Raw genomic sequence first — 18,458 nt, forward strand, 5'->3', positions numbered from 1 at the left:
TGGTAACATCTGGTTTCAAAATCACTGACAAACACAGCTCCAACAAATAGTCCCATTAGTTTGTTTTCTTTAAAGATGGGGAAGCTGGAAAGTATCATTTCGGACAGCAGGAGGAAGGAATTCTGCTAGACCTACGTGCAACATGAGTCTATGCCCTTGTCCTGTTGCAGAAAGCGAGGACCAGCTCTGACAACAAATGGAAATGCTAAGGCCACGGATACATCTCTAACTATTCAGCCTGAGAGCTGAGGGAGGATGTTAACAACTGACAGGAACTGGAGGCAAGCGTCCCTCTGCAAAGCGCCAAGCTTGTCTGCACACATAGCCACCGGCAGCAGTTGCCTTTCAGTGCTCTTATCTTGTGTTCGTCCTCGAAAATTTAGCGATAAATTACTTTTCTTTTAGTTAGATTTAGATTTTAGATATCTTTGGACATAGATTTAGAGCTGAAGTTTGCCCACCCACCAGAAGGTGCAAGTAAGGGTGGTTGAGTTTTGCTGCAAACAGGGACGTTAACTTGGATGTGCTACGGCCACAGCTCTGGTTATACAGAACTGAACTCAAGAGCACTTATGCCATATTAAGGAAACAATGAATTCATGTTATAAATTATTTACAGCGAAGAAAAAAAAAAAAAAGAAGAATCATTCCATTACCTTTACGGCAGACTTAAATGAAAGCAATAATACTGCCTTATGACTTTTTCCAGGTTCCCAAATAGTCCATGAGAAGGCTCCTGTGGCGAAAGCCTTGTTACTAGCTGGACCCGCTGGTGTTGGAAAGAAAATGCTGGTCCATGCCATCTGCACAGAAACAGGAGCCAACCTCTTCGACTTATCTGCTTCCAACATCGCTGGGAAATATCCAGGCAAGAGTGGCCTGCAAATGATGCTTCACATGGTTCTCAAGGTACTGTGGTTTGTGTACTTCTTTCTCTACAAAGTTTCTTCAGGTCTTCACATCTTTTGAATTGCAGTTCCTCCATAGCAAGGAACATACACACCAGTCATATGAGGGCAAAGCTGCCCAAGGTCCAAAGGACCGCCAACCCTAATTTGAAATTCCCCTCCCTGCTTTCAAGTTTTCCAAACCTCTTGTTGGCAGCCTGGCGTGTGCAGCGCTGCAGAGGATTTAATGCCCTTCAAGAAATCACTCGTAGTAGCCATATTTTTCATATTAACATTTATGCGAGCTTTGTGTTACCTTGAATATGGAAAGCATCATAGATAAAGAAAATTCTGTTCTCTGTTTATATGCACATCAGTCAGGAATGCTTGCCATGCAGCATTTAATCAAATACTAGACTGGGGGTGGTCAAATATTTCCTCTCTGGGACTGTTACCGTAAACCAACTCTCCCCTATACTGCTCTGTGTTTACCTATCAGCAAGCTTTTCAAAAGAGGGAATCCTAGTTCAGGATTACATTAGCAGAAATGTATGAGAAGTCTGGAAATGAAAGAAGGCATATGAACTGTGAAGAACATATCCCAAATCCTCTTTAGGAAAAAGACACCATCCTGGCAGGATTTCTTCCACATTTTAAGTCCTCAGCATTTCTGCTAAGGAAGGAAGCTGGTAAACATTTCCAGACAAAATACTCTTAGAAAGAAAAAACACAGGACATGCACTAGAAAAAGCCAAATACAATATTTTTCCAGTGCCAGAGGCCTACTAAAAGACTGAATTCAAACTGGCCTTCCCTGGGATTTATCAGATGTATTTTTATTAAACCCAGTATTACAGCAGGTTTTGTGACAGGTGCCTCCATCCCCAGAAAAGACAGGTTTCACAGTTAAAAGCAAAGCAATCCCCGAGGGCCCCATTTCTCGCTGGTCAGAGCGGTGCCTAAGGAAGAGCAACGGTGCTGTGATCCTGCCCCTTTGATGCCGTGACACTAACGCTGGCTCTAGCACTCCCCGACGCAAGCTAGTGCCATTAGACTGAGCTACTACTCCCTCTCCTCTGCGCATTTCACCCTTTTCCACTTAGTTTCTCTGCCCTCATCAATAGCAAAGTACGTGCCTGGCTGCAGGCGCAGCGCACAGACCAGCCTTTCCGTCACTGAGTCCCTGCTAAGGCCTTTAAACACAGGAGAAAGGAAGGCAGCCTTTTTACTCCTAAAGAAGGTTCCAGCTGAAAACATTAAGGTTTTTTTTATGTATACATGCAGATATATATATATCATACATACAATAACTGAAACGTATGTAAAACGTGTGTATATCTATGCACATTAGATCTGTGAGTATACATACATCCATTATAGATATATGTACATAAGTCTAGATATAGGTATATAAAAAGCCTTACATTTTTCCACATTACTTAAGAACAAATGGAAACATTACCCAGCACCTCCCCCAAAACGATGGGGAGCCATCCAAACTTACGTCTCTACTGTAGCTTTTACAAAAGCAGCAATGACATTTCAGTGAACCTCCGCAAGGTACCGGGATGGAAGTTGCTCACAGTCAATCACATGGAGCAAGGGGCTCTCCAGGCACTTGCTTATCAAAAGCTGACTTGTTCCAACTGCAACAGCAGCGCTGCTTCAAACTCAGCTCCTCTAAAAACACAGCAAACAGCACAGTGTCTCTTTCCACGGGATGTATCACCTGCATGCTCATTTCTCTGCAAATTCATAGTGACATAGCACATCCTGTCTTGGCGTCATTCAAATCAACTACGTTCAATTTCCATTCCTAATTCCTTTGGTTGTTCCACCTTTCCCTGCCACCTTCTTTCCCCATGGCTGAGTCCAATCCGCTGATGATTTCAACTCAGATTCTGTAAGTTCTCAGAGCCAGGCTGGAAGCAATCCTCCATCCACACAGGCTCTCACCTCTGCAGTTACAATCATAGAATCATAGGGTTGGAAGGGACCTCTGGAGATCATCGTGTCCAACCCCCTGCCAGAGCAGGTGGCACAGGAACGTGTCCAGGCAGGTTTGGAATGTCTCCAGAGACAGAGACTTCACCACCTCTCTGGGCAGCCTGTGCCAGGGCTCTGCCACCCTCACAGGAAAGAAGTTCCTCCTCATGTTGAGGTGGAACTTCCTATGGTCAAGTTTGTGCCCATTACCTCTTGTCCTGTCCCCGGGCCCCACTGAAAAGAGCCTGGCCTCATCCTCCTGACAATCCTTTTTTTTTTTTTTTTTTTGGTCTTAACAATGCCAAATGCATCTCATTTTCCCTGTCTCCGGCATCTCTCAAGTCCCAGACACAGCCATCCGCTCCATTTGTCCTGTCACCTCCATGTCCTCCTGCTGCTTTACAACATCCAATGCTCCCATCCTGTATTATAGTCCTGCCCCCAGGATGGAGTCGCTCTGTGCAACAACACGAAGAGGTCCAGGCTGCTGCCCACCGACCAGACAACAGCTTTGCAGGAAAGGACTGCGGCTTCTTAAGGACAGCAAGTGGAACACGAGTCAACAGTGTGTCCGTGCAGCAAAAGGTCAGCCAAATACTGAGCAAGAGGATAGCTAACTGCTTAAAGTGGTTAATTATTCCTTGCTATTTGACACTTACGAGACCACAACTGAACACTGTGTCCAGTATTGGGCTACCCTGTTACGAGACAGGCTTTGACAAGCAAGCAGGTCCAGTGGGGAGCCATGAAGATACGGGGGCTGGAACGCATGAGATCAGCTGAAACAACTGGATTTGTTGTTCAGCTTAAGACAAGGCTGGAGTGAGAGGGAGTCAAACAGCTGTTTTCGGGGGCTTTATGGGATAATACAGAGAAGAGAGGGCCAGGCTTTTCCCAGAGGTGCACAGCGATAGGACACGAGTCACAGCAAGAGAACCAGTTCATATGTTAGGGAAAAAGTTCCACAAGGAATCAAAGGATAAGGAGTCTTTCACTTCCTAATTTACAGGAATCTACTGTTACCCAAGCTGAAGCAAACACAAGGGCAATACACATTGAAAACAAATTCCTTGACAAGAGGAAGCTGAACACTGGTATTTGCCAAAAAAAAGTTTATTTTTCACCACGGTAAAAAGAGTCTGGTGTAAACATATTTGGATTATTGTAAGACTACAATATGCGGTGGCACATCCAGCAGGCAAGCCCTGGAAGCAAATGGTATCTTGCATCTGACATGTAGTATTTAATATTCATGGCTCTCGGTGTACTGGCTGACACACCACAGCACACCTTGATAGAGGGCGTTGCATGCAGATGATCCCTGAAAGATTCACCGCGTCTCCATAGTCAGACACTTCTGGTCATGTGTTTGGGGTTTTTTTGTTGTTGTTTTGGTTTTTGGGTTTTTTTTGCAAACAGCAACCGTGGCTGCTTTCAAGCAAGGTTTCTACCCCGGCTTTCCAAAAGTACCTTTATAGAGAGTTAGTCAAGCAGAATAGAGACCTTCCACTCACAGCTGGAAGTGAATGACAGGAAACACGACAGTTCTTTTTCTGTTATCTTATGATCCACGTAACCATTGTTAAACACCAAGATTTAGTAAATAAGAATTAATGGTGCTCTGTGATAAAGGTGAATAACCTTGCACTTCCGATTACTACCACATCTGCAAACAACGGAGTTCCTCTAATGAAAGGAAACTCTGGAGAGCATAAAATGACCATTAGGAAACTTTCCGTCCATAACTGAGTGTTGGCTGCTGGCAGTTTTGTGGGAGACACCCTAAACAAGTGAATAGCATTGGAAAAAATGAAGCTTTAATTTGTTTCAGATGCAAGAGCCAAATTCTTTTTTTTTTTTTTCCCCTCCCTTATTTCAGGGAGGAGGACTTGCAAGAGACATACCAGCCCCCACCCAAAAGAGAGGCTTGTGTGTTACTCGGAGCAGGCATTTTAAATGTCATACGGAGGAAATGACTTCTCCTACCAGAACAGGAAAACACCGACATTTCAATCTCCCTATTCAAAGGAAATGGAAGGAAGATTAATATCAAATAAGAACGCTATTGAAAGAAGCTGCAAACACCAAGCCCAAGCACTTGAGTTCTCCAAAGAGACACAGCAAAGCCTGCCAGGTCAGCTCTGCTTTGGAGTGGAAAGAGAGGATCTGTCTCTAATAGAGAAGCACTTCTCAGCAGTCCCCAAAAGAAAACTCATCCTTCAAGCGTGAACCAGAACATGCTGGAATATGTCAATTAAGCCGCATTTTCCATGTATTGAGCCAGCCTGAACTCAGTGGAGCTCTCTGCCAGCCCGTACCAACCGATGGCTTGGCTCTCCCGTCTTCCCTTTAAGGCGCATAACACGGCAGCAGCACCACAGCTTATAGAAACAATGCAAAGAAGGGGAGCAAGGGATGCATAGAAACAAAAGCAAATCCAGAAAGGATTGAGGAGAGTGACACAGAGGTGCAAAAAAAAAAAAAAAAAAAAAAGCAGGTAGTTCCCTAAGGCTTAACTCCAAGGCAATAAAAGTGACAAGTGCTGGCCTTCCATTAGCAACCACAAGGCAGCCATTGGGTTAATCACTACCAGAGCAAGACAGCCCCTCTCGACTCCTTTCCCAGGGCCGCGGCAGCACACACAGAAAGCACATTGTACAAAAAGCCACACATGGAAAAACGTTATTAGCGCAACACTGACCAGGCTAAAAGGTTGGGAAAGAGGTGGCCAGGAGGAAATACCAGCGGAGGAGTCGTATACGTGTACCAACAGCTCGGTGTGTGCTGTGCAGCTGTCTCTGCCGAACCAGGGGTTTACAGAGCAGCAAACTGCAGAAATATTTCAACGCTATCGCTGTTAGGAGACTCTGTTATCAAGCTATTTGATTTTTTAGTTGCAAGTGACTATAAAAGTGTTCCACCAAAAAATGAACACAATGAAATTTAAGATTAAATTATAATCCCAGCGTTTAGCAGCAACATAATTTTGAAGTCCATTTAATTAATTTTTTTCCAGTGAATCAGGTTCATTTATTCATAACCATTGCTGCATTATCCCTTCAGGCAGGTCAATTTTCTGGCAGCCTGAAGAACCAGGTACAGTTTACCTTAGTACATTGACAGAAATCTCTATGTATTTCACATTTCCGTGCCACACAGAACTCTTCCTTTACAGTTGAACTTCGGGAAGAACACAGTCAGCCTTTCTTCCAGGCATGCCAGAGCCAGTCTTTTCTCTTGGTGCAGTTCACCTGCCAGAAGCCTAGACCCTTGCAGTGTTAGATACCATCAGTGCTCAAAAATACAGGGTTACTTTTGCCACAAAGCAGCTTTACACTGCGTAATGTCAAAAAAAAAAAAAAAACACATGAGATGCATCCTGTTAGAAGGCAGCATCTATAGTTCTTTTCTGTCTTACAAACCAGAACACAGTGGCATCATCACTGTAGCACTGGAACATTTGCCTGGTGAGGCTCCTACAGATAAGGTCTCATCACAGGTTTCAGCATCTTGCTGCTTTGGAGCATTTCTGTGAATATAAGCTACAGAGGAACGAGTAGTTTTCAGCAACAAATTGAGCTTCCAGAAAATCGTCCTCTGGGGCCTTTTAAAATCCATCAAATCCTTCAAGTTTGGAGGAGCCTCGTGGACATGTCCCCTTGCAAGAATCAGGGTTGCGTATTTTCACGTGCAGCAATTGAACTGTTACAACTCCGGCTTCTCCAGTTTGAAAAGTTTAACCCAAGGCTTTCCAAAATGCTGTTTGATCTTTGATCAACGGCGATAGGCAGCGGCACAAGAAGGCTTTTCCCCCGCCCCCGCCAAGGATTTTCCTGAAGAGCAAATCAAGGATGAGAGAGCTTTTTTCCCAGTGCAGGCGGCTGGTGGCTGGCTGCGGTATTAGAAGGGTTAAGGAGCCATCTGCTGGCAGCTCCCACAAATTGTTGAATGCAGCAAAGCTAATAAAATTTCAATTACAAATTAATTATGTACCGTGCATTTAATTATCCATGGATTCAAACTGTCCATGGATAATTCAAATGAAGCACTTCCACGAGGGATATACAGTCTGCTACGGATCTGCCAACAATTTAAATTAGATGCCGATGGATTCTGGGTGTCTGATCCATCTTTATAAAAAAGAAACAGCCGGGCCCAAACACAACGTGTTGAATTGGGTCGTATTGCTGCGTATCGATACCAGAAAAATACACGGAGGCCACTTTATACGTTTAGATCATTGCCTCAAAACAGAAAGCTTTCTTTTAGGAGAAAGTTTCTCTTTAAGAAAGAGACAGAACTGAGGTTATTCATTGTATTTCCACTTATTTGGTGGGGAAATAAAAGGGACAAAAAAGATGACACATGTGACAACAGTGAGCATTCTTCCTTAAGAGTTAAAAGGAAAGTATAGTCTGATTTAAAAATTTAGGCTCCGTTTCAGAGGGCTGCTAACCACAGAAGTCATCTCTCGGCCAAATGGGGCAGATCCGCACCTCCCTGACTGCGGTGGCCCCAATGAAAGGGCAACATGGTTCTCTTTGAAGTACACAAGCAGAGTTTAGTCATTTCCAGCAGCTTTTATAGCCTCTGTAACCTCCCCCACCCTTATTCCCCACCCCCATCGCATCCCACTGCAGCATCCGGCACCCAGGTATGGAGAATATCTTGCAGGACAGCTATGCGGCCCCTCAGACATCGTACTGCTGCATTCCCCGCACAAAGCAAAAATACCAGAAGGGGACTGTTCTCCTTAGGAAGCAAACCCACAGCACCTCTTTGCTTTCACATTAGCACATGCGTTAGCAGAGAAGCAACCCTTGCCAGCAGCTCAGACATTAACAAGGTCGTAAACACAAGCAAAGTGGGGAGAAAGCACCACAATAACAGCAGATCCCACAGTGGCAGAGCCTTTCAGGGCGGTAACGCGCACACACAGGGGCTGTAAACTTGAGTAGGCAGCGTGCCACCAGCCCAGACTTCACTCGGGGGAAAGGCAGGCTTCAAGGCCAACTGTTTTCCCAGTGCCTCGTCTCCTTCCTGCCATCCTCTCCAGGCACGCACAGAGCGGGAGTGAAAAATGGTTGTTAGCTTGTGTTTCAGAAGGTAAAAGTCACCACCAGAAACATCAGAAAGCCCCAGCTGATAATCCATTCATTAGCGGTGCCAAGTTCAGTGAGGGTCTCTGAGTCAGAGTTTCCATACATCACAGCAGATTCCGTAGTGGGCGAACGAAACGCAAACGCCGTTCTTTAAGAAGCCGTAGGTTTCTTTTAGCAACTTAAACTACACCTATATTTTTTTTCCCCAGTCTTAGTTTTTTGGGGTTTTTTGTTTGTTTTTTTTTGTGTTTTTTTGTTTTTTTGTTTTTGTTTTTTTTACAAAGAATGTTAGTTGTCCTATCTCTGCTTTGCAGAACATCCAGGAGCTAACTGAATTCACCTGCGAGGGCCGATCGGCAGGACTGACTGGCACTTTCTGCAGGTGTCCGAGCCCTGGACCGGGAGGACACTCGGCAGAAAGTCCCCCAGGCTAAGGCTGCCGCGCAGCTCCTTTCAATGAAAACCACAAACTCGCCCTCTCAAGTGTACCTTGGCAGAGGGTGCGCAGGCTTATAGCAGATGCCAAACATACCTCTGAAAATAGATAAAGTGGCAGATATTATTGCTGTACAGTTATAATTTGTCCTTTCGTTCCCGCTTGCATACTCAATACACCGCTGGACCGAGAAGTTACCCCTTAAGGTGCACATTCACAAAACTGCCTAGGTCCTCACATCAGTTTCTGCAAGATTTTCATACTGTCTTTCATGATACGATGTTTTCCTTTTTTAAATCCCCATTATTAATGCTAAACATTTGAGTTCCTGCCTTCCAACAAAGGAAAAAGCTCATTTTTCCTTAACGAAACCGTTCTGAACTTGGAGGTACCACTTGACATAGTCTAGGACTGACGAGTTACCACAAATAGAGTGTCACATACCGAAGGTGGCATTGTTTCCACTTCACCCCATCGGCAGCACAGCAGAGTAAACAAGTCTAACAGCCCTCACCTACTATTCTTTTCCCTCCCATCTCCCGTCCATTTTTACAGCACAGACACACACGTGTGCTTGGTGTTTTCAAAATGGGCCCATAAAAATGAACTTTGATGGTTTGAAGAAAAGCGTTCATGACTTTTTTTTTTCCTTCATGACTTAATTCTTCCTGCACTGGCTGTCAATCAGACACTGAGCTTATGAGATGCACGCAACCTATCGATTTGGTAAGCTCCCTCCCTGAAAGCAGCGGTTTCAGTGGCAAGGGGAACAGGATAGAAGAACGCTCGCGCTCTCTCGCGTTGCCCGTTGACTCCGCCAGCCATGACTTTTGTTGCTGAGCAAACGAGCACGGCTCTGAGAGCCGCTGGGAAGTGATTAAAATTTGGCAGCAGAACGTCTAAACCACCGGCGTTTCTATAGCAATAGGGAGAGTGCAAGATGTGAAAAAGCCTGTAGCATTGCTGCCATCCTGCTGTGAACCAGAGGTATAGTGCCTCCGACTTTGGAGCTGGAAAGACCATTTGTATAGACACACACACCCCCCCCTTCAAATTTAACAGGTTCCATTTTAATTTGGGGGCTAACTGCAGATTGAACGCTGTTTTGTAAGCCAGAAGATTGCATATCAGCCTATGTTGCTTAAAGATTAGTACCCTTGTTGCCTCTCTCTGTCTTGCCTCTCTCCCCATCTCTTTTGCCCCACAAAAAACCAGGGAGGGATCCCCCAGGCAGGGCAGCCAGCCTAAAGCTGCCAGGGGTCTATAATTTGCCATTGAACTCCAAGGCCAGGCTTCCTTTTGCAGAACTGCAACTGAATTTGGGCTGAGAAATGCAACGTAAAGCAGCGTAGCAGTCAAAGTGATCCCGTTTGGGTTAGGTTCTTAATGTTAGATCCTTACTGAGAAACGGTTTGATTTGCCGAGACTGCTGAGCAGAGCCAGTGCTAGCCATGAGTGCTGAGCATTTCTGGAAAAAAAATAATAATAAACCAGGCTAATTTTAACTGCTGAAATATGGATTCAAAAAGCATAACTATGAGCACCCAGCTATGAAATTGTAGCCATTTTAATCAACTTCTTGCCTCCTCTCCCCCATTTTCTCTTAGGTGGCTAAGCAGCTGCAGCCTTCAGTCGTGTGGATTGGAGACACAGAAAAAATATTTTCTAAAGCAGTGCAGAAAGCTGAAGTGGTGAGTTGCTCCTTTTTTATTCCACTACAGATAATTTCTCCTATTGCATTACATCTGAGACAAAGGGACAAGTGTATTTCTTAGCTTAGCACATACCTGTATGACCAGACCTGCCAAAGCTTGCTTGATAATAGCTTGTCTCACTAACATTTTTGTCTTTTAAGAGAGTCTTGTGACTTCTTAAGAGCCCCCAAGAGGTCACATTTCTCTCCTATACACCTATACTTACTTTACTTAAAAACAGTCCAATCACTGCTCATCAGTGCACTGAAAAGTACAAGAGAATAATGGGGAATTTCAAAATGCGAGGCAAGAAACTAAAAGTTAAGATGAGCTTAAATTGTTCAGCTCTATTAATTTGAGAAATTGGATGGAGCCAGAGTGAGCAATAAAGTAACAAGGATAAATTTCCACTGTGAAAACAAAGAGCCTATGTTAAATAGTTATGTTTACAGATTATTTTCTTTGGGCTTCCAGAAGTCCTATTGCCGTTGCTTCCATTCCCTCCTCCCTTGTGCAGCTTCCCCACTAGAAAGAAAATTAAAACACTGCCCAATAGGCACAGCGACTCAACCACCGCAGCAGCCAGCAATTCACACAAAATCCTGATTAGATTCCCGCCGCTTTCAAAATATTTTACCCTTAGAACTCCATGTGAAAAATTAAACCTTTTTTTGTTTTAAGGCAAGTCCCGTACATTTAGACTGGGGGATGAACACAAGCCCATATTTCGGAAGTCCAATGAAGCGTCACCTTGGATGAGGCTGTTACTTCTGTGAGGGCTGCAAGAGCTGATGGGTGTGCAGTGATTGATGCCCTCTAGTGGTCCCCACACGGAAAGGGAGCCTTTCCCTTTGGCTCAGATTTTGACATCGAGTGCAGATGGGAATTAAAATGAAGCCTAGGGGCCAAAGATTGCCTGGAGTACTCTTTTTTTTGTCTCTTTTGATAGCCACCGGTGTGGAAAAAATATTTCTCCTCCTGCCCACCTCATAGGTGGGGGTATCACCTCTGCTATCGCACCCCGAGACCTGCAGGGATTTAACAAAAGGTCTCTTGTGTTCTGGGTGGGAGTGGATGGCTCCAGGCTTGAAATCACTCATGTCCAAGCCAGTTCACAGCATAACCAACGTTTGGAGCCAGAGAGCATGAAACAGGAGGGACAGGCAGTGGTAAATGGCAGTCTAGGGAGCCTTCCACTAGAATTTTGGAGAAGATGAGCTAAGCTCAGCCCATACAAGCCAAAGTGAGTGGAAATCACTTTGCTCATCCCAGTGTGACATTTATGGCACCATGACTGAGAACCTAGTACCAAAAAACCTTAAATTCTTCAAATACCCTCTAGAAAAGTAGTCTGGCTTTGTCCTCCCCAAAGGATGCACAGCAGTCAAATAGCAACTACGTTATGGTGAACCCAGTTGCCAAGGTTCAGTTCAGCCACTCACAGTTAAACAGATAGGGGTCACCTTCACAATTCACCCCACTTTTCTCCAGCTCAGGTCCACATGATGGCTGAAATCATGGCTTGGCTCTTCAACGGCCCTTCTTACTACTGACACATTTCTTTCAAAGTGGAGGAGATATTATTAGCTTTCAGGACGTATCCCTGAAACGTGCGTGCTATGGACACTCCTGTTTCACAAGCGTAACAGGAGCTGCTGACACATAAACGCCACTCTGGCTTAGTAGGCTTAACACAAGTGGAGCATTTGGCTTGGTCTCTGATACTGGTTCAATCATTTAAAATTTTAAAATTAAGATTCCTACATGCTAAGCAATGAACACAACGAAGCTCAAGTTTCTCAGGTTGATGATTCCTATATAGTAAAAAACAAAAAAAAGGTAATAAATAAATTACAAGGTGATCTAGAGAGTAAAGTTTTCAAGTGAGTGTTGGTGACTTGGATGTTAAGTCTCAATCCTTTCTGAAAAGAGGGTTCCAAGTCATTAGACTTCTGATACGCTGTCCTAACTCAGTTATTCACTTACAGCTTTGTTAACAGTCGAGTGACACCACAACAATTTGATTAAGCTTCTCCAACCAATATTCACCTGAACAATATTCTGGCCCAGGTTGCCCAGAGAAGCTGTGGCTGCCCCATCCCTGGAGGTGTTCAAGGCCAGGCTGGACGGGGCTTGGAGCAACCTGGTCTGGTGGGAGGTGTCCCTGCCCAGGGCAGGGGGGTGGAACTAGATGATCTTTAAGGTCCCTTCCAACCCAAACCATTCCATGATTATCAAACATAACTATCCAGTAACAGGTTTTGCTTGATACTCATCTGTTCTGTAAACAGTAGTTAAACATTTGTTCTAAAGTCATATAGTAAATTATTACAATGAAATGAATCCTGAGTTCAAAGAGCTTGTGTTCTCAGGTTAGAGCCTCAGCAGGCTAGAAGTCACAGCAAAAACTAAGGGAGTGTATTTCTCACATTTAAACCATGGGTGGGAGTTGGTAGATCATAACCTCTGAAAGCTGGGAGGATCACATACGTGGTTACATGCCCTGGCAATTTTTCTCTCTGCTAAGGTCCACCAGGTACACAGGTCCAAGCAATAATTCTCCTTGAACTGGAAATCAGGATTTCCTCCTTTAAATGAGTTGTTTCCGTCCTGCTTTTCAGTAACAGGACCGGCAAATTCAATAGTGAAAGGCACTAGCACAAACCCACAAATACATAAGCAGAAATCAAGTGTTTATCTGACTTGCAGAAGACAGAGGCTTTCTACTTTGGTTGAGCATCTAGTCTGCTCGTCCTAAATGTAACTCGCCTACTAAAAAAATGCACAAAATCCTGTGGTATATAGTGTATCTGCATATAACTTCACCTCATTAACTCAAAACTGTCAGCATCGATAAAAGCTCTTTCCTCCTTGTATTTACATGTCCACACTGAAGGTGAACCCAAAACGACTGGAAAAGATGCTCCCTAAATTCCTTAAGGCTTTGAAAGCGCAGGACAGAGTGCTGCTAGTGGGAACCACCAACCGTCCCTTCGATGCTAACCTTAAACCATTCTGCAAAGTCTACCAAAAAATCATCCTGATTCCTAGGCCTGACTACGCTTCAAGATTTGGCAAGTATTTCAAGCGATTCTGTTGATTACTACGGTTTAAAATCCACGCTCATTGTCTGATTATCCTCAGAGCTGCCTTTAACCTCAGTTCATATGCCAGGTGTGAATTTTCAATTGATTTCTGTAGCGCCTAAATTTTCAATTCCTGAAAGCTTAGGTAGTACTGATACAGGCTACCCCAAAGATCAGATAATAAAAGCAGAAGTTAGGAGGGAGCATTTAAAATACTGTTCTGCGGTGATTAGCATTTCTTTGCGAGTTATTTAGCGTGCACCAAGTTTATCCCAAGGTGTTTTTTCACTGTAGGAAGTATAAGATCCTACTTCAATACACACTTTCTATTTTCAGCTTCTCTTTTGACACAAGGGTTCTGAATTTCTGTTATTCCTATCCTATTCGGAAACAATACACTTTGGGCATCTCCATAAACAGAACCATGTCTTGGGGACTGAGTTTTGTCACGATCAAATTCCATTTTTGTCTTACAGATCATGAGAAATTGTAGAAGCATCCACAATCTCGCATGTCTAGTTTATCAAGTGGCAAGAGACAAGCCCTCCCAAAGTCTGACAAATTCATCAAGGACCCCGTATGCTGGGTCAAAGCTTGTAACAAAAAAAAATGCTATCTTTTATTAGATCAATTTACACGGGTAGAAGAGGGGCAAACTTTCAGGCATGCAAGTTTGTTTTCAGATTTGAACCACCTTGAAGTCTGCAGGAGCTCAACATTGACTAGGAAGAAACGCTCCAAATTAAGCTTAATAATGTGAATGAATTACTGCAGAAAAAAAAACAGTAGTTTGGCAACACCCTTCAGAAGCAGCTGGTAGAAGAGCTTTTGTTCCCAGAGGTATAATCATTTTTCCCGTGGTTTTATCGCAGCCATCATGTGGTTTAGTACACTTTTCTGGGTACTAAGGAGTCTGGACATGGTGACTCATAAGCAGAAGGGCTGTTTCGGTTCAATCTAAAGAGAATGTGGAAAAAAAGGGTTTGGCTATTCAGAATGGCATCAAACACTTTGAGTTAGGACTCTTACTGGTGCGCTTCTCCTACCATGAATATCCCTATTGATCACCACATCAAGGAAAACAGACTCCCTTCATCCTACTGATCTCTGGTGGATCGTGTCCCAGCAGATTACAGAAGAGAAGCCACCTCACTACAGAGGCCTCACTACAGTTGTCCCCTTAATACGGCATTGCTCCGCATAGTCACCTTATTACAAAATCACGCAACTGTATCATGAAGTCCAGTGCCTTTCACGGAGGCAGCCAAGGTACTGAGATGATGCACATTCGGGCAAGCTCAAGCCAGGTTTTGACTGCCTAGCACATTGTAAATCTCTCCCGCATTCAATAATTTTCATAGTGTGGATGGGAAATGGCCTCTAAGCAAGCAAACATGTGTTTCATGTTATGTTACAGCTCTGATAAATTGCTAACCGATAAGGGACATGAATACGACCTAGAGAAAGGAGGTGATAGCAGCTGAATTTAGCTGCGTTCACTCCTGGGGATTGAACTGTCGCATTCTGGGATTCTCACCACTAATTTGGAGTTTAAAAAAAAAAGCCAGCTGAAGGGGTTTCAACTGCAAACCTAAGAATGTCCCAAAAAGTTAATTCTTGACCTTTTAAAGTAGATTAAACTTGTAGCTTTACTTCTTTGACATTGCCCCATTTGAGACGGTGCCTGGCTAGTTCTTCAGCTCCAACCTTCCCTGAAGTTCAATGGAAATACGATCTTTACAGTATAGGGCGCTCACCTTCCAATCTTCACAATTTTCAGTGCCTGACACCCAATTTGAGACCTAAAGAAACTTGTTTTGACAGAAAAGCCATGACAAATATTCATAGCCACAGCGCACAGCTCCCTGTCTGCCACAACACTTCCTTTTGTTACAAACCAGAATATTCCAATCTATGCACAATGGAAACAGTAAATATACAATGGAAATCATTAAACTGGAACATTCACAATCCTATACTGGTTTCTTGCTATTAATCACCCAGCAAGTCAGTACCTCATATTATGCATGATCCCACCTGTAGCGGCAGCTGTGGCACACAATTCATGGCTGCGCAGAATTGGTGCTCGCTGTTGTGTGCGTCAGTTCCTCTTTTATGAATTAGTGATTCAGCCAGTAATCATTGAGCATAGGTATATATTTCAATTGGAAGATCACAATGTGCCTGAGTGAAAAATGTAGTACAATGTCGTCAATAGTTACGGGCACAAGTCCATAGTATCAACACTGTAATCGAAGGCAGAATAAGGCAGGTTTTCTCCGGTATGTGACTGCCCCAACATCCAGTACCATTAACTTCCCACCCAATGTTTTCATACTACATATGAGCGTTCAAACACATGATACTCAAATCTCAAATTGTCTGTCTCATTTGTGAATCTTTTTAATCTCTACGCATAATACTTCCTATTTTTTCCAAATGTTTTCATATACAGCTTTAAAGGAAAGCGTGGTGAGATGGTATGAAAGTTTTACTAAGTTTCTCCGAGACAGAGCCAAAGTGAGCATGGCAGGGGGGCTGGAACCAGATGACCTTTAGGGTCCCTTCCAACCCAAACCGTTCTATGATTTCCATAGGATAAAACAAAAGATGTTATTACTCCTAGTAATTTTTTTTTGGAAGGAAAAACCCAGCCATTTCACAAACAGTAAGAAAACCTCCATGTCACAGAGGTTCAGAGCTCAGAGATACGAAAAGGTTCACCATTTAACTAACAAGCAAGATGCCAAGCACAGAAATTTACACCTGGCCTTTGCAACATGTGCCTGCATAGTTGGAAGCCTTTGGCTTGCAAACCAGACATTGAGTCCCCATAGCAGCCCTCGGTTCAGCAGGAGTAACCTGTGGTCAGGGTCACCGAAATAAAACCAGGCTGTTAATATAGCTACTTAACTCTACACAGCCAAATGGGAATATTCTGGACAAGTTCTCTTTCTGTGTACGTGCACAGGGATTTTTAAGTAGTTCTGCCCATTTTTACACACATACCCACCTGACATTATGTGTCCATTATGACTTTCTGAAAAGTACTGACTGGTAGCCAACAAACGATCACTAATGGTTTAAGAACAGATGTGTCTAAAGGCCTCTATGCTACAAATCTGTAGATGAAAGAAAAGGCAAACAAGAAAAATTTGAATCTTGGCTTTCCTGACTGATATCCCCTATTTTCCCCTTTCAATTTCCAAATGCAAAAATACTTCTCCTGCTTTCCTCAATGTATGTCTTTGGTGTTCTCTCTTTTTCTGGGTCCTGCCGGACAGTGCTGTGGAAACACATCATCCTGCAGAATGGTGGAGCCATCACCGACTTGCTGAACATAAGCTGCCTAGCAAAAGTGTCTGATGGTTTCACCCAGGGACAGATTGTCCAGGCGGTTCAGGCTGTGCTGAGCGAGCTACGCCTCCAGCAGATGACCAGGAAGCCACTGAGGACTGCTGAGTTCGTGACTGCTCTGGCCAGAGAGGACCCAGTGTACAAAGAGGAGGAAGAAACATTTAAGGTGACATTAAGAGCTATGTTAACTGGCTGTCTTTCATCCTCCCCTGCCGTGTCCTTGTCCAGGCACACTTGATCTAGAGACCTGCTAATTCCGCTGATGGGTTGGCACATCACTATTTGAATGATGATGTATGGCTTGACAGCGCTGAACACCCATCTCCCCCATTTTGGGATGTTTGGCAGCCCGGGCTACTGGTCAGCGGGACGTGCCAGGCAAACGGTCATTATGCCAGGCAGCGGCTCCGCACGGGCAGCACGCCTAGCACACTGCTGTCCTGAACTACTGCCTGCACCCGGCTCCTCTTCAACAGGGTGGGCCTTGACACGCACAGATCAATTACGCAGGTGCCATTAGTACAATGCATTGGTCCTTCTTCTTTCAGAGCTGTATTACAGCCTGGCTGTATTATCTTGGGAAGGCAAATAACCTGGACACGCGAGGTCTGCGGGGTGTTCCACGTAGGCATCAAGTTCCAAGTCCTTATTTTAAATTAATTCTAAAAAGAATTTTCTCATGACAGTTTTCATCTCAGGGTTTTTAAAAAAAAAAAAAAAGAAAAATAGTTTCTGCCTCAAACTCCATCCCTCTCCCCTATAGCCCCAGGGGCTATAAAATCCTGAAGGCAAACCCTAGGAGTTTGAGGTGCGTTACATGTACCTCAAATACACATGGATCACCCTGCAAACTACTACTTTTTCCACACGTAGCTCAGTAATAATTACTCCTTCTTTCCCTAGACTAGAATTATCTTCATATAATGGTTAATTCCGCTTTCGCTGTATTGCTTTTGGTTTTCCCATCGATGGGAATGGTTTACCAGGCTTAAGTACAGGTCTACAGTTTATTTACTGTAGTTACTTCAGCGTAGCTTAGGGACAGCTGAACTGGACTTGAACTAGCTAGTTGAGTGCAATGCTACAGCTTAGCGGCACTACCACCCCAGAAAAGAGGTACAACATTTGACTGAGGCAATTTCAAGCCGACTAAAAGCTAGTATAAGCCTGGGCCACCGAACAGGAAAACCCTGCTGTGTACCAAAGAGCCCACGCCAGGGCCTCCAAATGGGATGGGACTTCTGTAACTGAAGCCAAGAGACCCCAAAAGAGCTTTCTCCGTCCCGTACTCCCCCAACTTCTACCCAGACCCGCTTATAAACCGTCCAGTTCCCCTGGCTGAAAGGTTTCCTTTCCATTCTGCTCTTTGAATCCCCTCCGGTTTGGAATCCCCGCAGCGCCTCACACAATAAACAGGATGCGGTTTCTAACAACTTTGTCCAAGTCTTCTTCCACTGCTAACCTAATGATAGCGCATATTTCTCCCAGCCCTGTTGAATACTTTCCAATATCCATTTAGAGCCATTTGGCTCACTCAATATAGGCAGCATTTGTGATATTTGGCAAATTACTCTTCTTTTTCCTCATGCTTCCTATCTAAACCAATATCTTTCCTCAGGGAAAGTTTAATGGTTCAGTGTTGCAGCAAAGAAAAAAAAATTATAACTCCCAGCTCCAAGTAGTAATCCATTTGTACCCTGAAATGTGAGAGCTAGTATTTAGTGCAAGTTTAGCTTGAAAGTATTATTCCACTTACTATAAGTGTGCCTGTTTTGTACAGCACAAAGTATGCAGGCAGCACTTCAGTTTGGACACGGCTAAAGCGAGACTGTCCTCAGCATCCCATGGCAATCACTTCCTTGCGTTAATTACAGCCCTGAAGAAAGTATTTCCTTTTATCCTTTTTAAAT

The 18,458-nt window shown here is 44.0% G+C and overlaps 1 protein-coding gene across 1 annotated transcript in view; it reads left to right on the forward strand.

The window, feature by feature from the left end:
- Positions 1–18,458, forward strand: part of IQCA1 (IQ motif containing with AAA domain 1) — a 109,213-nt gene that overhangs the window by 87,465 nt on the left and 3,290 nt on the right. Inside the window, exons 15-18 of the mRNA XM_054210234.1 lie at positions 710–909; positions 10,019–10,102; positions 13,002–13,179; positions 16,476–16,714. Of these exons, the coding sequence (XP_054066209.1) occupies positions 710–909; positions 10,019–10,102; positions 13,002–13,179; positions 16,476–16,714 (701 nt within the window). The remainder of the gene's footprint in view (positions 1–709; positions 910–10,018; positions 10,103–13,001; positions 13,180–16,475; positions 16,715–18,458) is intronic.

Source organism: Rissa tridactyla, chromosome 7 (genome assembly GCF_028500815.1).
Source record: "Rissa tridactyla isolate bRisTri1 chromosome 7, bRisTri1.patW.cur.20221130, whole genome shotgun sequence".
In the NCBI taxonomy this organism is placed as follows: Eukaryota; Metazoa; Chordata; class Aves; order Charadriiformes; family Laridae; genus Rissa; species Rissa tridactyla.